This window comes from Magnolia sinica, chromosome 5, assembly GCF_029962835.1.
Source record: "Magnolia sinica isolate HGM2019 chromosome 5, MsV1, whole genome shotgun sequence".
In the NCBI taxonomy this organism is placed as follows: domain Eukaryota; kingdom Viridiplantae; phylum Streptophyta; class Magnoliopsida; order Magnoliales; family Magnoliaceae; genus Magnolia; species Magnolia sinica.
The window spans coordinates 114595428-114623209 of NC_080577.1; the positions used below are offsets into that span (position 1 = coordinate 114595428).

Here is a 27782-nt window from a genome sequence, read left to right on the forward strand (position 1 = left end):
GGTTGTGCTCATTCTTGATTGATACCGTATTTTCTCATCTTTTGAGGAAGATGCTGATTTACCTGAAATGATGGATTGTTGAGTCTAATCTTCCGGAATTTCTCCTCGTCGGGATTCTTTGCAACATTACCCACATAGGTAAGGAGAGTTTGGAATGCTCTCTTCACTTTGGCATCATCATCCTACTCAATTAAGCAATAACTAAACGTGATTACAAAATAGATATAAGTATTGAAAGCTATCAACAGGTCAGGTTTGTGTTGGGTCCTATAGTACTGTACCTGGGCTTCGGATCTTGCCGGGTCCGGGACTAGTTCTTGAATACCTTGGCCCCAGATCCAATCAGGTTCGGGTACCCCCATCAGGTCCTTGGATCTAGGTTTTAAGTTTGGTTTTGGGAAAAATAAGAGCATTTACATGGTAGGACCCATCAGATGGATTTATTAGATTGCACACATTTCTGCTGCTTTGACACATGTGATGTGTAAATGAACCCGGCTCAACCCAATTTTTAACCAGGTACAAAAGGTGAGACCTGAACCAAACCAGTTTCTTGCTGATCCAAACGAACTCAGACCCACTAAAATCGGGTAAGGTCGATTGGGTACCCGCAGGTATGGCTACCAATTGACAGCCCTATAAGTACTCTCATAGTACTGGAAAATTCTGGTTGGATATAAAGAACATAGTATCCTTAAGCCTTTAGTTTGTACAAAGTGGGCTCATGGTTGATCTGATGGACCACACCCCAAAAATCTTTCTGATGATAAAATCTTAAACCTTAGACCAACAGCCCTCCAAATAGATAATGCAACATTCCAGCATTCAGTGGACCAATGGGCCAAGATGGCTAGGATCTTCCAATCTACAAGATTTTGGGGCCCGCGAGCCCATCAGATAAGTGGCCCAGATCATCGAAGAAGGGGCCTGAGGATGCTAAAATCATGTCCCAGGTTCTATTTCCACACTACCCAAAAAGCAAAGCGTATTAAGCATGCTTCGTAAACCCCACAACTGTGACTCTGGCAGATGCCCAAACATGCCATGATCCATGGATCGGGAAGTGCTTACCTTGTGATTATGCTTCAGAGATCGCAAACAGTCCCGCATGCGCTCTGCCTTTGTAGCAGGCTTGATGGGCAATGCGCTCTGCAATTGCAATGATATATTAACACATTCTTCCATGATAATATCAACATAATTTCCTACAAGATTTTCATGTACTGTAAGAGGCACTTTTGATTAATAGAGTTCTGATGGCAAATACCGGCTTTTCCTGTACAGCAGGTGCAGCAGGTTTTGGAGGTGCAGGATCTTCAGGTGCTAATCCAAGCTTTCGCCTTCTTTCCGCCTGTAAAATACATTAATTAATGGTGCCAGACAATTAAATATCAACTTAAATCCAACGGAAAGTGTCCTGCATCAGATTTTAACAGGTTATGTATCACTGTCATGCAACTTGAGTGTTTACATGCACACATGCACACTCAAACACGCAAACTCAAAGACACGTGTGTGGTGTGTACAATGATGTTTGCTCATACCTCGCCAGTGCCAACCTAGAATGTGCATAGGACATGAGTCATGCATCAGCTAGGGGACACAAATTGCCTGCGTGGGGCCACCGCAATCTCCATGTAACATCCATTCCGTCCATCAGTTTCGCCAGTTTGCATTAGGACATGAAGTCAAAAATAAGGCAGATCAAAAAAATCAAGTGGGCCACACAACAGGAAACAGTGTGGATGGAAACACCCACCATGATGTTTATATGCCATCCAAACAGTTCATATAAGGCTGGCTGGATGAACTGAAAACACAAATATTAGCCTAATCCAAAAATTGCGGCCCCATGAAGGTTTCAATGGTGGGTGTTCAATCACCGCTATTACCTCACATGTGCCTCACTTGGGTTTTGGATCCACCTCATTTTTGGACTCATCTCCTAACATGAGCTGGCAAAACTGATGGACAGAGTGGATGTCATATGGGCATCCCAGTGGACCCACATAGCTTCTGCCTACAAGAACTTCTTGTAGGTGTGGTGCATACACAATTCACATCCTCAGCTAGGCCCCACTGTTTGGATGACCTCAACAAGAATCAGGCCAATCAAATCATTTTGCTAGCCACATCTGTGAAAACAATGGAATGTTTAAAATAAAGGGTTTTCACAAATAACTACCAAAATAATAGGGTGCTTGCAAAATACCAATAAAAAAAAGTTTGCAAACAACCCACATCATTAATTCATGGTTATTGCAAATACCCACTTTCAGTTAGGCTTTATTAATGGCTGTTAACCTTTTGGCTTATTTTGAAAAATGACAAAACTACTCTAACCTAAAACCTCTCTACAACTCAAAAAATAAAAATAAATAATAATAAATAATAAATAAATAAATAAAATAAACTCAATTAAAATTACTTTGTGGTATTTTCCATGTGGAGGAGAATTAAAGATTCAGGTTCCCATGAAGGGGAATTTTGTGGTATGTTCCATATGGGCATTTTTATCATTTTCTAACAGTTGCAAACAGAAGTTATGAAAAACAAATAGAATGTGGGTATTTGCAATAACGGTGAGGTGGTAATCTGTAAAACCCCTTAAAAGAATTTTCACTGTTTGGAAGACCTGGACAAGAATCAGGCTGATCAAATCACTTTGCTGGCCACATATGTGAAAACAATGGTCCATATCCAACCTAGATGTCTGCCAGCTGATGAGTGGACAGCCTAACTTTTGTTCCATGTCATCTGCACAGTGGGCCAACAGATTCACGGCTTGGATGTCCCACACCCATGCAGCTGTATTAAGAGGTCTGTGTTGAGAAGCACGTGAAAATTTTATAAATGTGCTATAACTAGTGCACATAAACTATTGAAAAAAAATCAGAATTGATGGATTACAACCAAACCACGGTTTACTTTAGGATAACAATCATTAGAGATGTATATAGTAGCATTATTCCAGTGAAGACCTTATCTTCCTCAAGCCGCTGACGAATTTTCTCCCTTGCTCTTTTCTCCTCCTCTTTCTCAGCTTTCCGCAAGGCCATAATACTGCAATAAGGACACGTGTAAATAGGAAGTATGCCAAAGAATAACCAGCACAAAGGGTAAATGCAATGCTGATCCAAGTAACGTGGAGATCTAAAAGTTCAATGCAGCCATGCGCAAGAAGACTGAATGCAAATGATAGGACGAACCGTTTTCTTTCATTTTCTTCCTCAATTCGCTTTGCTTCCAAGAGTTCCTTACCAGCCCGAATTCTCTCCTGCAATAGATGTAGCAATTGGGTTACAGATGAAACAAGAACTTCGATATGTAAAAGGCTAAACTTACCTGCTGCATACTCGGTGACTCAACTCGAAACTAGGCCGACTAGACTCTAGTTGATGAGATTTTGAGCTGAGTCGCCGTGAAACACTCTATCAAGCTTGACTTGGACGAGACTTGGCCAAACTCGAATTTTCATAATAAAAACTCAAACCCCTGAGCTTTTTGAGAAAGTCATTTGACTCTTCCAATAAGCCATGCACTTCATCTATGATAATATATGTCAATTTTACTATTTACAACCTATTAAATAGCCATTATTACTTAAATGATCTTATTAATTTAATTTAATATCAAGTTGAATCTTTGAGTTGACCCGACCTGGCCGGACGTCAAGCCAAGTCGAGTTTTCAGAATTTTGAACTATGCTGACTAACATCACAACCATATGAAATGGGCATCTTAGAATATGCATTTAGGCTGTTTTTGGATGCACAAGTTAATGAGTATGACCTACCTAGGTGCAAAAATCAGCCCTATACACTGATCAGGTGGACCACACCATAGAAAACAATGTCTACCCATTGATACATAAAAACATATAGTGTGGTGCATTGGATGAATGGATATCAGCCTCTCTGGGCGACTGTATAAAATAAAAATTCATGGCATGAATCTGAAGGCTTAAGTCATTTTAAGATCAAAGATAGTTGCATTTCTTTCCAGTTCAACTTGGACATGGCATTATTGCAATTTGGATCCCAAATCCTCATATGCTAAGGAAATGACAATTTGGAGCTTTCCATTTTATGATACTTAAAATTCAATGGCTAGTTCATCTATGCATGCTTTTAATAGAGAAAACAAAGGGATGAAACGATAAACATATGTTACAAAAGGCCATTTGAACACTCACACGCACACACCAAAAAAAAAAAAAAAAAAACAAGGGAGCTAAATCTTGACAACCTTAGGCCCATTTTGTTAACAGTCCTGAAATGATTTTCTGACAAATCACATCTATGAAAGTGGCATTCTGGGGTACTAGTTTCTGAAAATTCATTTCCCCTGGAAATATTGTTCAGTTGATACTGTCTGTTTTGCTGTTTATTCTAAAGATGTTGGGTTGTTAGCATTTTGGAAAAATTGCTGCCATAAATTTTGTACAGCTTATTTGGATAGTGGTGATCTTCCAATTAGGGTGGTTTTGCGGCCACATGCAACCAATTGTGGGCCTCTCCTATCCAATAGTTGACCATGATCATAGGTGCAACCACAAAAGGTTGAGGTCTACTATAAACAAGTCGATGATGTTTTCCTCGCCTGTAAATAGAAAAGCCTAAGCTTGTAGCTTTGTCACCATAATGTTTCACTGTCCTTGATCCCTCTTTGCCTTTTGTTTCTTTTCTTCGCCCTAAGACTTAAGGTATTGTTTCCCACTTGGGGGCTGTCAAAACAGGCATAATGAAAAAGCAACCATTTATTCCTTGCCAAAACCCCAAAAGCCTTCGTTAGAAGATGGCTGGCTTTTCAAGATAGGGAAACCAGAAAAGGCATGAGAACAGTGAAGTACATAGCATATGCCACTTTTCTACTCACCAAGTATGAAATTACCACAGCTTAAGGTATTAAAGTATGTCATACCTTCTCTCTTTCTCTTTCCATTCTTTTCTCTTCCTCTTCTTTCTTTTTGCGAGCTCGCTCCCTAGACATAAAAGAAGAATAACCGCATGAGAGAACCAAACTAGACGTAAATGGAATATGAGAGGAAGGATATCGCATCTGCCTATGCCAACAAAAGACGAGCATTTTGGTTCATGGATTTAGATATCTTTTTTTAAAATCAATATTCATAGATTTATACATATCTAGAAAGCAGATCTAGTGATGTGCAAGACCTTTATAGAAGAAATCTGAGTAAACTATGCAAGATAACTTATCCAGAGCGATACAAATGTATCAAAAAGAAATGAATGGCATCAAAAGTAATTGAATGGTATCTAAAAATAAAATAAAATAAATAAATAAATAAAAGAAAAAGAAAACAACAGTCCGAACCCAAAAAACACAGTGCCAAAGTCAGAAACCCCATTGCTGCTCTTAAAAAAAAGTATCACCAAGAAGAGACAATCATAACAGTGATTTTTTATTTTAAAAAAATAAAAATAAAAATTGAAAGATAAGAATTTTATTGAAAGACAGAGAAGCAACAAGAAAAAAGGAAAAGACAAGAAAAGACAAACAAAACTGGACGACCCTAACAAACCATACATAGAAAAGAAAAACAAAGACAGACTGAGAAAAAGACAAAAAGAATCCTAAACAAAAACTAAAAGAAGGAAAAAAAATTACAACAACCAGACCCACGTCTGGAGAGAACCCCGATAGAACTTAAGGAGCCCAGTCCCTAAAGAACACGAGAACTCTGAAGAAGACACCCGCCGAGGACACACTCCTATACCTAAAACAATGATTATTTCTTTATGCCCATATAGCCCAGCCAACCGCTAGTAAAAGGGATCTCCATTTCCTCTTTCCTATAACACCTCCAGAGTCCGCATGCCACATAAAGAAGAGATTGTCAACAGAATTGGGCATAGCCTGAGACATTCCCGCCAATCTAAGGACTCCTCAGGACTTTTCACCAAACATCAAGAGAGGGCAATGGATAAAGAGATGGTCAACAGTTTCCTAACTCCTTAAGCATAGAAGACACACAATGGGGAGAATCATTCCTCTTTTCTTCAAATTGTCAACAGCTAGGATTTGATTCCTTCCAAGAAGCCAACCAAAAGCCACCACTTTTGGCGGAACACCATACCAGAGAGTGCCCGTATGACAGCAGCTATTTGGATCTGCAGGGGTTGCTAAGAACCAGTAGAAGGATTTAACTGAGAACAGACCTGAGGATGATAATGTCTAGTACAAAGCATCCTCATCAAAAGCCGATGGAGAAAGCTCCTGCAAATGAGAAAGAAGAGCAGTAAACTCATCGATTTCATTATCCTCTAAACAGAGGGGGCCAATTCCTCCATTCTCGTTGTCAATGAAGTAATTTCCCACAAAAGTATTTGGGTCAAGGGAGATGGAGAACAGAGTGGGGAAACATTCAGCCAAAGTGGGAGATCTGCACGAATTATCAAGCCAAAACCTAGTTCTATGGCCGTTGCCCAAGGAGAAAGAGATCTTGTCAAACGCAATGGGACCCAGCTTAGCAATACTTTCCCAAATGAAAGAAGCTCTGTATAATGAAGAGTCTTTAGTCCTCCATCCAAAAGGAGAGGTACCATACTTTGCAGCTGATTGACGCCATAGACTATCTGTCTCCACTCCAAACCTCCATATCCATTTCCCAAGAAGGGCTTTGTTAACCAGCTCAAGCGGGAATTTGCTAGCATCATTGTTTCCTTGCCAAAAGAAGTTTTGACATAATTTGTCAATCGTGACAATAATGGATTTCGGACATTGGAAAAAGGATAGAAAGTATATGGGTAAGTTTGAGAGAGGCCTTGATCAAGTTGAGTCTGCCTCTCGGAGATAAAAAATTCAATTTCCAAGTGGATAGTTTTCTTTTCATCCTTTCAACAATTTTGATGCTCCTTCATTCATGGAGGGAGACATCTGCAACGAATCATTAGGGACCATATCTGCACCCCCTTTGCTTACTTCGACCGGACAAATGATATTAATTTCCACAACTTCTTGCCCCATTAGACCTTTCACCGTTTTCAGATTTTCCCTCAATTTCTTGACTTTGATAAGCAATTTGGTGGAGCTAATATCTTCCCATTTCTTGAATTCTTGATGACCCTGCAACACCTCCCCAACAATAGAGCCCAATGTTAGAAAAAAATCTTCAAACCATAATTCAATGGGGACTCTGAAGAAGGAAAACCAGGCATTGACCGATCCAAACCTGGAGCAATCTGACCATTTGCGCATCCCTTGAACAGGGCCACACTATTCAGAAAGGCAATGGATACGATAGTCTAGATCCAAAAAAGGAGCCAGCAAAACCCAAACTACCTCCGGCAACAGGCTTTGGATAACACAATATTCATCAGAAAGTGAACAATAAAACTGGAACCATGCTGAGAGATCAATGACTGAAAAACCTTTTTGCATGAACACCACAATCGACAATTGAAAATTTTCCTTTTGCTTTATCAATGACGAAATCTGACATGGTAATTTTTGATTGACATCCCTTCAGACAGGGAAGAGCCTGAAAAAGGCTTTGAAGGAGGGGGGTGGGATGAGGAGGAGGAGGAGCAGGAGGAGGAGGGATCGAGGCAGGTGGGAATGGTGGAGGGGGAACTAGAGGTAGAGCGGGAGGTGGGGGACGGTCCGACGACTCTGGAGGGACGACAGAAGAATCCTTCCCTTGCAACACTTCTTCGAAGGACCTACCAGGCGTAGTAGAGGGGTTTAAACCCACAACCCTAGAATGCGATGGAGATGGGAGGAGTTGGGAGGCAAAATGAACACTCAATGGAGGGTGTGGCTGCTCGACTGGAATCATCTTCTTAGATTTTACTCTCTCTTGACCAAAATGAGTGATGTTTACTTTGATTTCCCTTCCATAAAATCTCTTACCTCCCATCCCTTCCACAACTCGTCATCTGAATTCATTCTAACAAAAGCAAAGCCCCTAACTGAAGCATAGCCTCTTTCCTTGGGGATGACCACCTCTCTGACCTCCCCAAATTTACCAAAGGCTCTTAAAATGGATCTCCATCCATTCTTCTGAAAAGTTGTCGACATGCAGGGTTGGGAGTTGAGGGCATTGAAAGCAAGATTACAGTTTTTTTAAAAGGGCAATGATTTTTGTTTTTTTTTTTTCTCTACCCCGATCCATGCTTTGAAACACTTTGGGTTGGTGGCCTCCCTCAGTGTATCTTCCTCCTGCAGATGTCGGTAATGACCCTGGTTTTTGGATGGTTCTTTTGATCTTATGGTGTTGCAGTCTTTGATGAAATCCCCATCGGGGTTGAGGGAACTATCGGGAATAGGCGATCAATTTCTCGCCTTTGAAGATTTTCTTCGATGTCTATGGGATCGAGAATGAGAGGAGACATCGTGACCCGATTTTAAAGACATACAGCAGTTGGATCTCTCTCGATTTCCATCTCGATATGAGGTTGCGATTGAGGGATTTTCTAATGATCAATTTTCCTCAAGACTAAGTTCTCTTTCCTCTCGATCATCGACGATGTTTTTGGTCCGACCTAATTGTGCCACTAATCATTGAAGGGAAAACCTTTGCAGTGAAGATCAGGGAGGAAGGAGAATGCTCTTTGGCTATGAAATCCTAGTCGGCAGTTGGAGAAGGTGATTATGTCAATAGTTAAGGTGGTCGGAGGAAGTCAAACAACCTAGGGAGAGCCCCCCCCCCCCCCCCACACACAGTTGAGAGAAGTTGAGGTGGACAGGGGGGGCCAAGGGAAGAGGGACGCGCTCGACTGACAAGACAACAACCGGATGGGTCAATAATGAGAGAACTAGGTTGGTTTTCACCAAGGGAAGAGGGACGCTCTCGAATGACAAGACAACAAGCGGATGGGTCATAACAGTGAAACTACAATGAGAGAAGCACGATAGTTTTCACCAAGTCAAAAGCCGAGTTCCAAATAATCAACTTAAGGTCCCACATAAAGTTGCATAAAATTGTAAAGCAAAGCGACAAAAAATTCGGGTGTGGGAGCAGGGAAGCATCTATTCAAAATGTAAACCAAGTACAAATAGGTAGGAATCGGGAGTGAGAGTCCGAAGGAGGATTCAAAGCGGGAGCAACTCTTAGCAGAAGGATTTTGAAACACCCACATGAAAGAGAGGTAGCTTTGACTTTAGAGAACACGTCCACCTCCTTAATATTGGGAGTTAAGATATTTTGATGCAGGCCAACGGCCCACCATGGGCCCAACAATAATGAAAGCCCACAACCCCCCATTGGGCCCAACATGTGCTGATTTTTGGACTGTTTATTCATAGATTTGGAAGCTTAAATCAATGATTGCAATTTGCTATTTTTTTGAAAGATATGGGGGTGTTGATTTAAAGATATGGGGCCGATTTAGAAATATAATCACTTTCTATATTTGATTTTTATTATTAAGCTTTTACCATATTAAGGATGATTAGATTGATTTAAAATAAACTGTGATTGATTTGAAATCAATCTCTTAGTTGGGGGGATTTTAATTGAAGATTGATTTAAGATCTATAAAAAGGGGTGGTTAGTGTAGGAGTTAGTCATTTGAATATCTCTCAACACCATTGTTCTTGTGGATATACATTTTTCTGCAATTTGGTTATCGAGATCTCATTGACTCAATAACCGAGTTGCACCAAATTGTGAAATTGATAGATAATGACTAAGGGATTGGAGCCCAGTCGTCCACTTGGGACTTGCCGAGTCCACTCATGACTTACTCGAGTCAACCCATTATCAAACCCCTACCGAGTCAAAACATGTGTAGACTTGGTGGCGGGAAAAATCCGACATCACTTGGCCAAGATTTTGGGTGAGTCGTTGACTCGTTTGACTAACAAAAATCAGTCGAGTTGTGGGGGGGGGGGGGGGGGGGGGGGTTGAGCGAAGAGAGGGGGGGAGAGAGGGAGAGGGAGAGGGAGAGAGTTTCTGGCAACCTAGAGAGTACTCATCTATTGAGTGTTTTTGGCAACCTAGAGAGTCATCTATGAGTCCAATAAAGGAGAAAATTTATACTCATGCCAGAGTGTAGTGGGTGATGCATGGGCACTTAAAAAGTACCATATGTGGAGTCTAATTAATTCAAATTAAAGCATCTAAATCATGGGCACCAATTTAAATGCACTGTTAACCAAAATCTGTCCTATTTGATTATCTGCCTCTACCATATTGGAGGATATTTATTGGATGGTTAAATAAAATATTCAATGGTCTTATTTTGACAAGCGAGTGTCCATGGATCAGATATTAGGGTTATTCACACATTCAGACATTTAAGAGGGTAACTTAACCAGTGTTGCCATATGCGACATTTAGAGGGTAACTTAACCAGTGTTGTCATATGCGACAAGTAAATTAACCAGTGTTGTCATATGCAATCGCATGTGTCATTTTGGGAGCATATATCGCACATGCCACAGTTGCATATGCGATGGTTTATGCGATTATAGGATGGCATATGCAATGGCTAATAAACACAGCCTCCTAGGGTTGCATATGATCGCTTATGCTATTTGACAACAATGAACTTAACGCAGTGGTTTTCACAATTTAGTTGGTTTAGATTGAGTTAATATATTAGCTATGCATGCCCTTTTTGTGTAACTGTGTATCAAGCACCGTATGAAGCCAGAGTATTGAATAATTATTCTTAAGCTCCGGTTACCAAAAGAAAAAAGAGATAATTTGATACTCTGGCAAAGCGTGATGGAGGGTACATAGGCAAGTCAGATATTATTGAGAAATTGCATACGCAGCATTAAAATAATTCAAACTAAACTGCCCAAATTATAGATTTTTAGAATGTAACTTAGGTCCAGTGGGTTCCACAATTTTGTCGGTTTAATTTGAGTTAACATATGCCATGTGTACCATTTCTAAGTGCTTGCATAACAAGCGACATATGTAGCCAGAGTATCGAATAACTATCCGAGAAAACAGAAGATTCTTTGGCTCCTTTCTGAGTGCCTCACATCCTATGACTTAATGACTTGTGAGTTGTGACTTATTTTAATTATTTATTTTTAATATTTCTATAATCTATGCATATAAATTTATTTAATTAGCAACAACTTGACTTGCCCAAGTCGCAAGATTATGGAAGTAATGGCTCTCAAAATTCAAGCAGGAGCACCAAGGAACCTTCTATTAAAACATTAGTAAACAGTTTAAAATATGTATGATATTTCATAACACTATAAAATAACTCATCTAGTGATTGTGTTCATCAAAGGAAATCTAGTTTCTCATAGGAGGAGAATTTTTAGGCATTGTCCTCTATTAGTAGCAGTAGTAGAAAAGAGATAAATAAGAACACTGTCAGAGACAAACCGTAGTTCTTGTGCTTTGAGCTTCACTTCCTCTGGGGTCAAAGATGGTTTGCCATCCTCAACTTTGATGTTGATAGGGACCTGAAGGCCACACAGATAGAGATGGTGAATGGCTACAAAGTTATCTTCAAAAAAAAAAAAAAAAAATTAGCGATCATGCATGGATAACTTTAGTATATATCATGCTAGCACTAGCCTCCAAAAATGTGAGAAGTGTCAAGTCAGAAGCCACACCCATGGTCTACCTGTTCCATGGGCAAGCTATATCCTTGCAACAGAGATTGAGACTCGATTACCAAAAAGTTTTTTGTTTTAAGTCTTGAGGAGAATATGAGGTAGTTATCTTTCACTCCAACAATACATAGATTTTCCTTGCAGTCTTGAAGTGAAGATCCTCCAGCAACGCTATAATTAAGAAAGAGGCCCCCATTTGCAGTCCTCTGCCTTCCACTGGCTACCAAAATATGGTGCCACCAAATTTTAGTTGCATGAAGCATGATGGGATGTACATATTCAGGTGCAGGCACAGGGAGACGTCTGTTCAAAATGTAGCAAGTATAGAAAGCTAGGACCATTCAAAAAAGGAAAAACAACGAAGTTGGAGTGGCAGCACGAGCCTACAGCACAATTCAAAGTAGGAGTGTCACCTGGCTAGAAAGATCATGCAACTAAGGCACTTGACCCATCAGTTTCAGGGTAGGGGCCTTGTCCCGTCAATGAGGGGCCATAGTCCTCTCAGATTACTGTTTAGAGTACGGTTCTTTTTTACCATCATGAACTTTTAAGCAAGGACTACAGCATTCAAATAATTTTTAAGCACTATCACAATATAGAAGGATACAGAATGGCAGCTTTTTGTTCATTATATAGCATCCAATACAATAGAGGATTTTTCACATGATATTTGCTTTGATAGCCACAGCTCCTACATGTTTCTACACCCAAATGTAGTCTTTGGACTAAATGTGAACAGTATACTTAAATAACTTTTCAAAGTCAAGGAGAAGGGAGCTTGGTCCACCCAAGTTGCAAGGCACGTAGCAGGAACATTAGCTTCAGATCTCATTTCAACCCAATGAAAGAGACTGAAATGGGGAATAACTTTTAGGTCGCTACTTTGCTTATACTGGATTCCTAAGAAAAACTCAAATTCATCTGCCCTCATGCATACACAAAACATGAAAATCATTTAACTAGAGGACAGAATGATCAGTCAAATTCTATAAAGATTATGCATGAATTACAGTAACCGTCTATCTAATTGAACCATTAGAATACACATCAAAAAAAATATTAAAATTCATAGAGTGATTTCAGCACCCTTGAAATGGGCTGCGAGAGTACTTTACAGTGGTATAATTATGAAAAGGGGGGAAGAAAAGAAAACAAAAGGTGCCCAAAACAGGCGAAATCTTAATTTTTTGCATGAGCAGATGCATGTTCCCTCCTAGGCCTTAGGCTGAGACAAACACAAGGACTGCACCCAACCTGAGGATAGTACACTGATCATTGAATTTATGCAGCAACCTAATGAGATGACCAGGGCTGCAGAAATTTTTTATCCATTGTTCGATGGTGAATCTTCTCTTCTTCTTCTTTTCAAGATGATGAAATCTTATTAAAATAAAGCGGACAGTTTTTTTAAAAAAAAAATCGAAAAAAAACATAACTGCGTGAGAGAAAAAAAAAACACTACATACATTATGGGGCAAATAGTAGTTACCCTCTCATCAATCTTTTGGCAAGCCCATCTACCAACTCATTGGATACCCTAGGGATCAAAGAGCATTGTGCTCCCAAAGAAGCAACTAAAATTTTGATCTCTAGAATGGAAGAAGTGAGCCTCCAATGCCTCGATTTATCTTTAGACACCTCACTAGATGACCTACAATGATGCCCCTTCAACTATTAACTTTCCAGAATATGACAAGGAAAATATGCACCACCATTCTCTGAGTGCAAGTAGCATTCCTATAATACCACCAACACTAGACGGCACCCATCAAATTTGAGCTTACAGAAGCTCGGTTTAGGAGGCTCTACAATGCATGGACATCTCAACATTTCCCCTAATTGGAATCCACATAACATCAGAATGGGAGCTTCCCCAAAATCCAAGGTGATGAGAGCCCCTTCTTTAATCATGGACGTGATTTCCTTTGATCAAGTTTTCCAATGTGACTTTATGATGAAAGGATCCTACCATTCCTCTCCTTTCAAAGCCCCCACAAAAGTGTAAAGGGCAACATCTTCCACAAGCACTCCCTCTACGATGAAAAGGACCAACTCAACGACCTGTCAATTGCCTTTTGGGGGCATGTGTTAAGAACCCAACTCACTCCAAATAGAGGAAATAAATGGTCCCATACAGATTGGGCCAAATTACACTGAAGGAATATATGATCCACTGCTTCCTCATCGTTTCAACATGGATGGGCCATTTGGTGCTTTTTGGAGGTTCTTAAGGGTAAGAATTTTATTAGCCATGGACACTTTTGCATCCTCGAATTTGGATAGGAGATAGATCCTAGATGGCTAAAAAGACTCAGCCAAGGGAGCTCCATCGATCCGCATATATTTCCAAAAATGCACATAATTCGCCCTTACCAATTGGAAACCAAACCAATTTATCAAACATGACACCTACCTTCCAAGAGAGTTCTCTACTTGAATCTTGGGGACCCAACTAACCAATATCATCCCTATGCATAGACAGCATGTCCATAACCATTGAAAGTGACCAAGCCGCAGCCGTTTCAAAAATAGTTTCAAGCATCTTGCAAGATGGGTTGCCTACTATCTCATCCACTTTTCTCATCTCGTCAAAGTCTCATCTAGTATTGGTGATAAGTTGCCCTTTCTTTGATCGGCCCTTCTTCACAAAACAAGCCATGCTGCCATATTGCATCAACTTTATGAAACCCATCATAAATAAGACGCCTACCTCTGCCTTCTCGAGAGTTTCAACCAAAGCTTCAACCTCCTAAAGCACAAGCACCACCCTCATTTCAAAGTCTCATCTAGTATTGGTGATAAGTTGCCCTTTCTTTAATCGGCCCTTCTTCACAAAACGAGCCATGCTACCATGTTGCATCAACTTTATGAAGCCCATCATAACCAAGATGCCTACCTCTACCTTCTCAAGAGTTTCAATCAAAAGCCTCAACCTCCTCAGGCAAAAGCACCCCCATTATTTCCACAACATCGCTAACACCATCCCCTTCCTTGATTCACTTATACATTTGGTTTGCACATGGACCCTGCGTTATCCATTGACTCTTGTTGATTGTTGTTCTTCATTCCACATCGTCATTACCTCTAATTGGTCCCTTCTCCAGAATGGTCACTAGAGGAGTTGATCCCCCAAATCATTAGCGAGCATATCAGAACCTTTGTTTGAATCAAATCTCCAGGGCAACCAAGACGTGGAAGATTCCCTTGCTCCCTATTTTCACCATGAGGGACCATCATTCCAACATCGGAGGGATTATGAAGTTTGGCTCCAACATATTGTCCCTCCACCAGCACCTCTATTCTACCCACTTCCAATTCATCTCCACTAACCAACTTAGTGTCCACCTCCAAGACCACCCCAAAACAAAATCTGAAGTCGTGAAAGTCTCCGCCCCACCCCCAACCACACGTACACGCACAAAAGCATGAATATAATTGACCACCAAACAACTTTTACTCTCATTGATAGATTCATTTTCAACTAATTATTCATATACCTTTCAAGTTCCTCCACCAAGTCACTGCGAAGATCAACCATTCCAACCAAACAAGCCTTGGGTGAACTCTTTTCAGTGGCCGTGAGGTCCTTGACCACCACCCTCAACTTTTCTTCCAAGCCTTTGGCCTTTTCTTATGGGCCAGACTACAACGAGGGCCCCTGTACGAGCTATGTAAGTTAGTGCATGTGCACGGTGGTCTATGGGCCAAACTTAGCAACAAACAAATTTTAGGCCATGTTTAGCACAATTCTTGCGAAGGTTGACTATCCTTGGTGCATGGGAGATAATTTTAAGGTCACCAAATTCATGTTTGAGAAATCAACGGAAGGAAGAATCACCCATAGTATGAGGGTTTTTCAAATTGGGTTGACTTGCATGAACTAATCAACGTCCCAATGGGAAGCAAAAAGTACACCTGGTCGAATGGTCAATATCAAGTGGTGATGTCAAAGATTGACAGATTCTGAGTCACGATAGTGGGTTGCAAATTTCCCGCTAGTCTCTCAACGTGGGTTATTGAAGCCTATATCGGATCATTATCCTATCCTATTGGAAGTTGAGGAAGAGAATTGGGGTCTAAAGCCCTTCACGTTCAAGTTGATGTGGTTAGAGGTGGAGGGTTTCCCCAAATTGGTTAAAGATTGGTGGGGGTCATTCGACATGGAGGGCCATGTAGGATCAAATTGTGCCAAAAATTAAAGCTTCTGAAATGCTAGAGAAACCCTTCTTTGAAGACAATGTGAAGGTTGTTATGAACTCATTGGGAAGGGATAAAGCTCTGAACCCTGATGGGTTTCCCTTGGCGTTCTTCGAGGTTTTTTGGGAAGTTGTGAAAGGGGACATGTTGAACTTCACATCAGAATCTTTTTAGAGGGGGCAATTATCGGCAGAGCTTGGGGCATCCTTTATTGTTATCATTCCAAAGGTGACAAGTGCGAAGTGCTCAAGGGATTTTAGACCAATCAGTCTAATTGGTAAGCCGTACAAGATTCTCGACAAAGTTTTAGCCTCCATATTCCAAAGAGATTTGCTTTCTCCAGCTCTCTCTATGCAGAAGGTTGATCTATTTCGTGGGTTCAGTGTTGAAAGGTTAAGTCCACCGGTTTCCCATCTCCAGTTTGTTGATGATACAATTATGTTTTTTTGACATTGATGATCTCATGGTGAACAAGCTAAGGATTATTATGACGTACTTTGAAGCAATGCCAAGGCTGAAAGTTAACTTCGCCAAAAGCAAGATGCTAGGTGTTCACATGCCGGTGGAGGTCTAGCAGTTGGCCGGAATCTTTGGGTGTGTGGCAGGATCTTCCTCCACTTACCTTGGTTTACCTCTATGCATCGGGAAGTCAGTTGAACATAGTAGTGTCAATGTTTGAAAGGAAATTATCTAGTTGCAAGAGCCATTTACTTGTCTCTTGGAGGCCAAATAACCTTCATCAAAGAAGCTCTGTCAAACTTGCCAATCTACTTCATGACTTTATTCAGATGCCCAAAGATAATGTTGGTTAGATTGGAAAGGTTGAATGACATAGTAATGGAAAGGTTTGAAAGGAAATTATCTAAGTGGAAGAGCAAGTACCTGTCTCTTGAAGGTCAAATAACCCTCATCAAAGCAACCCTGTCGAACTTGCCAATCTACTTCACGTCCTTATTCGGATGCACAAAGATGGTGTTGGTTAGATTGGGGAGGTTGAGGAGGGAGTTTTACAATAGGTTTTGAAAGTGGAGAAAAAATTTCATTTGTTAGGTTGGGGGAGGTATGCAAGTTGTACGAAGGAGAAGCTAGCATAAGAGATTTGAAGCTGATGAACCTCCCGTTGTTGGGGAAGAGGTTGTGGAGGTTTGGTATAGAGGAAGGTATCCTATGGAGGGAGACTATTGTTGACACTATGTTGTTAAATGCGACCACATATGCGAATTCCCATATGCATATTGCATATGCTAAATGTGCAAGGATATGTGATCACATATCTACCAACCATTAGCACATTATTATTATTATTTATTTGTTTTTGCAAAATATTGAACTTTAGTAAGTAGTGTAACTTATAACTGTAAGTTGTGTAACTATATTGTAGTGTTTTAAATAGCAGTAGCGTGTTGCGTAGCGTTCAACCCTCTATAGCGTGTAGCTTAGTATAAGCTACACAATACTACTATTTTTTAATTATTTTTATTTAAAAATAATAATAATAATAATATAGTTCACTACTTAACCAAAAAAAAAAAAAAAACATCACAAACAAATAAGTGAATCACAAAAATCAACATTAACTTGTGAAAAATAATATAGTGGTTCCCACATGGACCACACAATAAAAAACAATGCACACATACGCACACCACAGTGGGCCCACCATAGAAAACAATGCAAATCCACCCCTTCACGCACCTCAGTAGGCCCCATGTGGGCCACACCATAAAAAACAATGCACACCCACACATACGCACACCACAGTGGGCCCCACATGGGCCACAACATAGAAAATAATGCAAATCCACCCCTTCACGCACCTCAGTGGGCCCCGCGTGGGCCATACCATAGAAAACAATGTAAATCCACAACTTCACGCACCTCAGTGGGCCCCACGTGGGCCATACCACAGAAAAAAATCTATATCTACAGAGATATTGAAAAAGAAATGAAAAAAAATTATAAAGAACAAAAAACGCACAGTAACCGGCATTTTAAAAGGGAAAAAATGAGAAAAAACTCAAAATACCAAGTTATTTTCATTGTACATCGAAAAAAATTCAAAAAAAAAGGAGTGTGTGTACCTATTTTTGTCTCAAGATGAGATTGAATTAATGAAATATGCAAAAGTTGAAGCTCCACAGCCGATCGCAACCGGAATAGGGGAAATCCGATTTCTCCGTCATTTTTTCTCCATTATTAATGAAACTGCACCAAATGGAGCTCCTTGTAGTCTCCAACAATCGGCCAAAGGTCGAAGGGCCTTTCGATCACAAGACTGAAGAGGGGGGAGAGGAAGCAGCGTCGATTTGGGGCTTGTTGTCGAATATGCTTTTCGATAAGGCCTAAGGGTTTTTTTTTAAGTTACTTAACTGCCTGTGGAGTGAGTTCACCACTATTTACGGTAGTGAAAAAACAAAAAAAAAAAAAAAAAAAAAACCAACAAAAGGTAGCGCGCGCTACCTGCACTACAAGCTATGCGTCTGTAGTGTATGCTACGACCCCTGTAGCATGGACTACAGGGGATTTACGCTATTGGATGCGCTACGTAGCGATTTTGCAGCGCTACGCTACCAACGCTACTCAAAACACTGCTATATTGTTGAATGTAACTTAGTGTTAGTGTAACTAAGTTGTAACTTATTGTAGTATTAGTGTAACTAAGTTGTAACTTGTAACTTGTAAGTAGTGCTAGTGTTATAGTGTATAAATAATAAACATTAAGATGTAATTTCAAAGTTTTATTTGTATAATAAATAGCTTATTGATTGTTTTGTTACTTAAGTATATTGTTGATTGTTGAATTTGATGTACTTCATTCATTTTTCTAACAGGTCACAAACTAATTTTATATATTACAAAATAATTATATATATATATATACATATATAATTACTACATTGGTTATCTATTAACTTAGGGAAGTTTCTCCTAAGATCTTATATTTTTCAACATTTTTTTTTTAAAATTTCCCTTTATTTTTTCCTTTAAAAAAATAAAAAATAAAAACGTGACTGCATATGCGATCGCACAGAACCGCATATGTGGTTTGAGTCGTTTGACAACATTGGGTGTCAGGATGGAGGGTGGGGTGTGAGGGATTCCTCGTTTTATAGAGCATCAACTATCTAGAATGGAGTTTCTTGTGTGAAATTTAAGTTTTTTTAAGGGGGTTACGTTTTCCCGTGGTAATGGGGAGAAGATCCACTTTTAGGAGGATGTGTGGGTTGGTGAATACTCCTTGCAATTGCAAGCAAGGTTTCCAAGATTAGCCCGCCTTCCCACATAATGCAATATCAAGGTTGATCAATGCTTCTCTTACTACGGGAACTTGGTCATATACAGTGTTTTAAATATCAACGATATTGGCTGATATATCCCATGATATATCTTGAATCCCACCTGTGCGATACGAAATGCACATGTAGTGCCGATATATCCCACTTATTTGATCTGGTGAGCATTTTCGATTTTCGATCCATTTTTTTAAACTATAAATCACGTTAAATCAATGTCAACTGATTACAAATCTATGATTCTTCATGTTTTCCATGAAAAATCATGGATTTGGAGCTTCGATTTTGTAATTTGGGGGAGGTGGGGCAAGTTGCGGAAAATTGGGAAAAATTTTAATTTCTCAATTTCTCACAAATTAGTTGCAATCTTTGTATCCAAATACAAAATCAAACATGTATGCAACCTAATCTAGTGATTCTTCTTTTGCTTTTAAATGTATTGCTTGTGTTTTCATACATGTTTTCTTACATTTATAATTTATATAAATAGACTTTAAATATACTTGCATTAGTTCAATTGGACAGTGCATGCATTAGGACCCCATACAAAGGAAACCCCTACTTTGTGCACTCTTTTTTTTTTTTTGTAATGTTTTGATTTCTAAGTGTGCATTGATGTCTTTTTCAATAATTCTTGAAGCTTCCATGAAAAATTCGACTAATTTCCCAATGTTCCCACGTTTCCCAACAACAGTGATACATTATGCGATACAACCGATATATCCCATGCGATAACCGATATGCATCCATATCCCAAGGGTGCGATACATTACGCGATAACGATATTTAAAACATTGGTCATATAGTCTCCCTTGTGCCACAGACTCCTCCTTGATGAAGAAATGGAGTAGTTTGTATTGCTTTTAGAATGTATCCAGCTATGTTGCCAATGGGAAGAGAATAGGATAGGAGGGAGGAAGGTGGAATGATAAATCAGGGTGCTTCTCAACTGCTCCTCCTACTATGTGCCTCAAGCTCAAAGGGGGGATGAGGAATCTGAGAAGACGCGACATGTGTGGTCTTATGGAGCCCCCAAATGGTAGAGAGGCTTTCGGATGGTTAGGCGGTCTTAACTGTGGATAATCTTTAGAAACGATCAATGGTGATCCCGAACATATATTTCTTATGTGTCTAACATGCGTTGAGTTGGTCAATCATCTTTTCGTCCATTGCTAGTTTGCACATCATGTGTGAAGTGGCTTCCTTATTACCTTTAATATCACTTGGACAGTACCAAGTTCAATTGGCAGGCTCTTTGTGACTTGGCATGGCGTGGGCCTTCGGAAGCAAGCAAAGGCTCTTTGGAGATTGTGTTTGTTGGCTGGCCTTTGGGCAATATGAGGAGAAAGGAATGGGAGGGTGCTTTCAAAATGAGAGGAATACAAGAGAGCGGAGTCACTAGTAGGCGGATGTTATATGTTGTGGAATGGGCTTCTAGTACGGATGGATAGAAAGATTAAAATTTTCCTTTTTAAGGTTAATGCTTTTCTACCATCTCGGTGCTTCTTTCAATTAAAATTTCTGTTACTGCTCAGAGAGAGAGAGAGAGAGAGAGATGTAAGTTTACTCCCTTACAAGTAGTGAGATTCATCGATGATTTTTAAACCACTATAACCTTCGAAGTCTCCTCCCATACTTCGCAAAGTTAATTGGAAAGGAAAACTTCCACCATCCTACCTTCCATCCATTCAGCACCTCAATCAACCTATTTGCTTCATCCATGCATTTGAAGCACACACAGGCAAACCTCCTTAATACTCTTGTACTCCTATTTCGAGGAATTATAATCTTAGTAGTTTTCCCAAACTCCTTAAAATACAGAGGCCACATAATAGCCCCCATGGTGGGAAGAATCCTGCTACAAAAACAATAAAAGGGATTTTCTAGCATTAATGATGCAGGTCAACTCTATCTAGCAAGGAGATAAGAGAAGCCATTAATACGGACGACTTTTCTCCCTACATGGGTACACCACCACAACAAACCTCCCGGGCCAAAGATGACTGATTGATATTTTCATTCTATAAATCAACTCCCATATCATTTTGGCTTAACTCAAAAATTGGTCGCTCATTTGCTCCAATGGCCTATCTTGTGGCAAGGCCCTTGCAGTGTCAAGCTGTAATAACCCTAAGGTCCACCCACCTACTCAAGAAATTCTAGACCAGTTGTAGGAGCTCTTTCAGTCAGATGCTATCGGTAGGTTAAGTCTTCCTAACTCAGTGAAAAGTTAATGGAAAGTTGGAGATCATTCTTCTCAACAATTTTGACACTGCCAACCAGTTTTACTGCCAGATTGTAAGTCAGGCTAATAGAAAAAAAGAGCCAAATCTTGTACTTGTCAACAAATCTACATCCAATGCCGAATAGAGGCCAACATCAAGTGAATAGAAAACCATACCATAGGCATCTGATCAATGTCTGGATCATTCTCATGTTCAACAACCCAATTAACAGCATCTTCAAGGCTCGTGTTACCTGAGGACAGGACATTAGAAATTACAATAAATGCAAAGAACCATATTGCCAAACAGTGTATCTTTGATTTGAACAGAACTAGCCAATTTTTTAAATTATAAATAAAATAAAATAAAATAAAAAACATAGATAATAGATAATGATGTGTGAAAAGTGAAGACACCACAAAAAAGTATGAAGCAGGGAATTTCAAAATGTTGCAGTGCGATTCCATGAAGAGCAAATATACAAAGCATAATGTGACAAGCAGGGAATTTGAGTGGGAAATGCACACCACAAAAAAGTACAAAGCAGGGAGTTTCATAATGCTGCAGTGGGATTCCATGAAGAGAGCATGTACTATGTACTAAGCATAATGGGATAAGCAGGGAACTTGATTGGGAAAAGGCTATGGTGATTTACGCAGGGAAATCAAAAAGGCAATTTGTGGCACTAGTGCCAGCATGGCAATTTGTGCAAGATATGAGCCAATCATCAAGTGGAAACCCCGCCCATGAACACGCCCTGTCCCAAAAAAAGGTGGGTCCACTCATCACGTGCACCACATGGGCATATAGTAGACCTTGGTCACGTATTTCTAACCATATCACGCGCAGGTGTGGGCAACTTGATAAGTGGACCTGCCTGATTTTCTGGCCAGGACAGATCTCACGGTGATTCCCACTTGATGAATGGACCGGATCTCACACGTGTGCTAAATTGACATGTATGTTGCAAATCACCCTTTAACCCTTCCTCATGGGAACCGCCTTAGCATTTCTCAACTTGATTGTTAAACATAAGTATGTACAGATATTTGAAGATTCAAAAACCAAATTAGTGCTAGGAGAGGAGATAATCAATGTAATTAGTGCCTACTCCCTGGAAGTAGGGAAAGAGGATAGAATCAAAAGACAATTCTAGGAGGGATATGGATGGACTAATGCAAGGAATTCCCAAGAAAGAGAGGATATTTGTAGGAGGAGATTCAAATGGTCGAGTAGGAAAAGAAAGTGGAGGATATGAAAGTATACATGGAAGATATGGTTTTCGAAGAAGAAATGTGATGGAGGATGCCATTCTTGATTTCATTATGGCATACAATCTAGCTCTAGCAAACAAATACTTTGAAAAGAAAGAAACATTTAATAACTTTCAAAAGTGGATCATATCCAAGCCAAATGGATTTTATTTTATTTTTTTAACTTAGGAAAACATAATGATAAGCACAACAAGATTATACTAGGAGAGAGTCAGACTGTGCTAATGGTTATAGATGTTTACATTAGGAGATGGAAGAAAGAGAGTGAAATTAATAGGTGTCAAAAAACTAGGTAGTGGAATTTAAAATAAGAAAAAAAAAATCATATCTAAAAATAAATTTATGGAACAAGGAAAGTGGAATGTTGAGGAAGAAGCAAATGTTATGTGGAATGAGATGGTAGAGTGCATTAAGAAAGTGGCAAAATATATTTTACAAGTATCTAAAGGGAAATGTTAGTCATTTAAGGAAGCTTGGTGGTGGAATGACGATGTACAAAAAGCTATTCACGAGAAACGTTAATGTTTCAAAGCTGAGGAAGGGACAAAAAATGACACAATTTTTGAACAATATAGAGATGCCAAAAAGACTGCTAAGAAAGCAATAAGTGAAGCTAAATGTAAGCCTTATGATAATCTTTACAATAGACTGGGGGCAAAAGACGGTGAGAAAGATGTCTTCAAACTTGCGAAAATGAAAGAGAGGAAAGGGTAGGGACCTAGATTGTGTTAGATTAACCAAAGAGTGCCAGTAAAAGACAATGAGATCAATGAAAGGTGGAGAAGCTATTTTCAGAACTTGTTAAATGGCCACCACTTTGAGAGCATAGGAATAAAAGGAACCACAAACTCATATGACATAGGATACGATAGATACTTTCATAGGATTAGGGTAGTGAAGTGAAAGAAGGATTAGGATAATTGAAGTGAAAGAAGCTTTGAGAAAGACAAAAATAGGAAAAGCTCTTGGACCAGATGGTATACCGTATACCAATAGATATTTGGAAGTGTATGGGAGATGCTGGGTTATTTTGGCTAACAAAGTAGCTCAACAAGATGTGGTGCCTATTTATAAGAACAAAGGAGACATGTAGAGTCGATTGTGGGATTAAACTTATGAGTCGTAACTATGAAACTTTAGGAGAGAGTGATTGAGCAAAAACTAATGCATGAGACACATGTATCAAAAGATCGGTTTTGTTTATGCCAAGGAGGGTTTACCACATAAGTTATTTTCCTACTTAGACAATTGATGATGAAATATAGGGAGAGGAGGAAGGATCTCCACATGTTCTTTAATGACTAAGAGAAAGTATGCAATGGGGTTCTAGAGAGTTTATTTGGTGGATGTTGGGAAAGAAAGGAGTTTCAATGAGATATATAGACATTGTTAAGGATATGTATGAGGAAATGGTAATAAATGTGAGGCATTGAGCCTGTACCTTTTCCCATTGGTTATGGAAGTTAACGAGGCATTTGTAGAAAGAGATCCCATGATGTATGTTGTTTGCACATGACACCGTTTTGATTAACAAGATGTGGGAAGGCATAAACACGGAGCTAGATTTATGGTGGGATACTTTAGGGGTTGTTCAGTGCATGGTATTAGATGGGATTGGATGGTGTGGAATTGCGTTTGGTCCCATGCAAATTCCACCGGGTGTTCGATAACAACAGGAAGGATTGGATTAATCCCAGTATCATATATTCCAGAGCTAATGGTGGATGCTACAAAATTTCTGGTGGATTTCAAAATCCACTACAATTGTGGACCCTACATTGATGTGCACGTTTTATCCATGCCATCCATACATATGTGCCCTTTACACGTGACATTTAACTTGCATATGCGTACAAGTGACCAACATCGGTTGTAAAATGTGGTTCGTTGATTATAATTCCATGGTCCACCAAAAGCATACTTCACTTAATACAGTGTATTTTCCAAAGGCAGAACTTCATCCCAAATGTGGGATTGGACGGTGAAAATACCATGGTATTTCCAAATATGTAATCATTGCGCAATAATGGTGTTGATTCCATCTAATACAATTCCATACCATTTAATACCGTTGTCCAAACAAACCCTTAAAATCTAAAGGATTTAAAATTAGTCAGACTAAAATAGAGTATATGGAGTACAACTTTAGAAACAATAAGGATGAAAATGGGGAATTAGTTAAGATTGTCGACCAAGAAGTTTCCCAAAATGACCACTTTCAATACCTTGGGTCAACAGTTCATAAGATTGGGGAGATAGAAAAGGATGTTGCCCGTAGAATTCAAGCTGGTTGGAAGAAATGGAGATATGCCTCTGGAGTTTTATGAGATCATCGTGTGTCACTCAAACTGAAAGAGAAATTTTATAGGATAGCTATAAGACCAGCCATGCTTTATGGAACAAAATGTTTGGCAGTTAAAGAACAAATGTTCATAGGATGAGTGTAGCTTAAGTGAAGATGTTGAGATGGATGAGTAGCAAGATGAGGAATGACATAATTAGAGATTAATGCATTTAAGGGAACTTAGGCATAGCACCCATAGGTAATAAGATGAGGGAAAGTAGACTTAGATGGTTTGGTAATGATCAATGGAGACCAAGAACCGCACCAATTAGAAGGAATGAATGGTAGAAATTAAAGGCTCTAAAAGGGCAAGTGGAAGGCTCAAAAGGACATGTATGGAGGTAGTAAGAAAAGACTTAGGGCCTGTTTGGATGCCTGTAACTTTTTTAAGTTGTAAGTAAGTTACATGTAACTTACTTACAGGTGTCAGTAAGTTACAGGTAATCCTGTTTGGATGTAAGTTGTAACTTACTTATAGGTAACTTTGTTTTTGTGTTTGGATAACCTGTAACTTTGTTACAGGTAATAAGTTGGATATTCACGCTAGATAGAGTTTGAAATAGAGAATCGTTGAAAAATCAGATTGATACATTAAAAAGATTGGGATAAAATTATTTCATTTTATTAAGCCCATGTAAATGAATAGTTTGGCCGATTCTTAGGCTAAACTAATCAATAGGTGGACCATAAAAATGGGCCCATGTTTTCAAAATGCTAGTAATGTGAACAAAAAACTTGAAGTAACATATTCAATCAAAAATTTTCAATCCTTATCAAAATCTCTAGAAAATAATTTGGGTTAACTACTGGGGTACGTCTCCCGTGAGAAGTGCTTCAGCCGAATGGTTGCATACACCATCACAAATGACTGTTAATGCTTTAGCACTTCCCATGTGCTTATATGTGCTGTGATAAAATGATCCATTGAAGAGGCATTTCACAGCACATGTGCCAACATGTCATGTAGACAATGTACATGAAACCCAGTGGCAAATCAGGACTAAAATGGTTTCCGTGGGGCCCCTCCCTCAAAACACTCTCTACCAGATCATGGACTAAACGTGTTAAGGTGGCCCACTATGATGTATTTGTTTCATCCACACCATCTATCCATTATTCCAGAAAATTTTAAGTCATCAGCCCAAAAATAAGGTACATCAAAATTTCGGGTGGACCACATCACTGGAAACAATGTTGATTGAACAGCCACCATTAAAAACTTTTGGTGGGCCACCAATGTTTTTGATCAAACTGATATTTGTTTTTTTCCCTTCATCCAGGTCTTTATGACCTAATCAACGGCTTGGATGTCAAACAAACAGTACAGTGGGCCCTACTAGTTTTTTAATGGTGGACTTTTAATCGTTATTGTTTTCGGTGGTGTGGTCCACCTGAGATTTAGATATCCCTCATTTTTGGAATCAATACCTAAAACGATTCAAAAGAATGGATTGGACGGCATGGATAAAACAAATACAATATGGTGGGCCCCATAGATCATCTGCATTTTCCACGCCACCTCACCATACTACCTCCATCAATGCAAAAGGAAAAAAATAATAATAATAATGGAAAGAAAGGAAAACGCAAAAGAGAGGAAGGGGTTTCGTACCTAGCAGAAGCTCGATGGGAGAGGGAGAAGTAGACTGAGAGAGGGAAACGGAGGCGAGAGGGAGATGAAGACTGCGATTCTTCCCAACGATTTTCATTTCAAAAATTTCAACCGTTACCTGTAACTTAGTTACAGGTAACTTGAAAAACGACTCCAGCGCCTGTAAGATTTTTGGCTCTTTCTCCTGTAACTTAGTTACAGGTTGAGAGAAAGTCACCTGTGACTTTCCTCCCCCAAACACTAACTGTAACTAAGTCACCTGTAACTTACTTACATTTTAGAAAAGTTACAGGCATCCAAACGACCCCTTAATGACCTATGATCTAACTTAAGGTATGGCCCTTGATAGAGTGGAATGGCAAAACCGGATTCATGTAGACGACCCCAATTATTTGGGATAAGGCTTAGATGAAGATGATGTGTGGTTAGAAATAGTAAAAGTTAGATATGTTCCAATTTGACATCATCTCAATATCAAAAGATATGCAACAAAGTAGAAGAATCGCTAAATACCATTTTTCCCATTTGATATATCACCATAATAAGGGATACACCGCCAAATTAGGCTAGCCAACAACTGAAATGTCCAGCAAAGGGAGACAAAAATATTAGATGAGAAGCACTAGAAATAACCCAACCAGCTTTTCAAAAGCTTAGCAGTGCATAAGTTCATAGACATCCATGAGAATCATCAAACAGAAACTCATGACAACAAAAACAGTGATTTGGGCAGAAGAAATGGAACCTCTTAGTGAGATACAAAAAACAAATTTCATCATCATCATCATAGCCTTGTCCAATCTTATATGGAAGCAACTTTGCTATTACAAAATGCAGAGTATAGATGAAAAGAGACTCTTCTTATCAATTGCCTCACCAGAATAATGGAGTGCCCTTGTTGCACGAGCCGTTGGAAATCCCATCAATTCGAGTTCGCCAAGCAAATTCTTATCAACTTCCGGAACAGCCATCTCTGAAATTAAAAAGTAGAGATGCCAAATTAGGATTTGATTTTTTTTATTTTTTGAAAAGTTACATTACCAGGGATTGAACCCTGGATCACTCACCGTCCATAAACAGATCAACATCAACTAATCCTACAGACACAAAAAGCCAATGGACCTACCTAACCCAGAAATACCCTCCAAATACCATCACCATGATGCAAAGGACTAGACTCCAATTCATTCAAATTCAGAAACTTCAAACAAAGCATTAAGGCTGCATTTGGAGGCATGTGCAATGAGGTGGAATCACACCATCGGCAATGGAAAACCTTTTTTG

The 27782-nt window shown here is 39.4% G+C and overlaps 1 protein-coding gene across 1 annotated transcript in view; it reads right to left on the reverse strand.

The window, feature by feature from the left end:
• Positions 1 to 27782, reverse strand: part of LOC131246840 (uncharacterized) — a 30526-nt gene that overhangs the window by 851 nt on the left and 1893 nt on the right. The window contains exons 3-11 of the mRNA XM_058247274.1: positions 27376 to 27471; positions 21445 to 21521; positions 11321 to 11400; positions 4924 to 4984; positions 3210 to 3277; positions 2982 to 3063; positions 1268 to 1351; positions 1072 to 1149; positions 63 to 182 (exon numbers count right to left, since the gene is read on the reverse strand). Coding sequence (XP_058103257.1) covers positions 63 to 182; positions 1072 to 1149; positions 1268 to 1351; positions 2982 to 3063; positions 3210 to 3277; positions 4924 to 4984; positions 11321 to 11400; positions 21445 to 21521; positions 27376 to 27471 — 746 coding nt within the window. The remainder of the gene's footprint in view (positions 1 to 62; positions 183 to 1071; positions 1150 to 1267; positions 1352 to 2981; positions 3064 to 3209; positions 3278 to 4923; positions 4985 to 11320; positions 11401 to 21444; positions 21522 to 27375; positions 27472 to 27782) is intronic.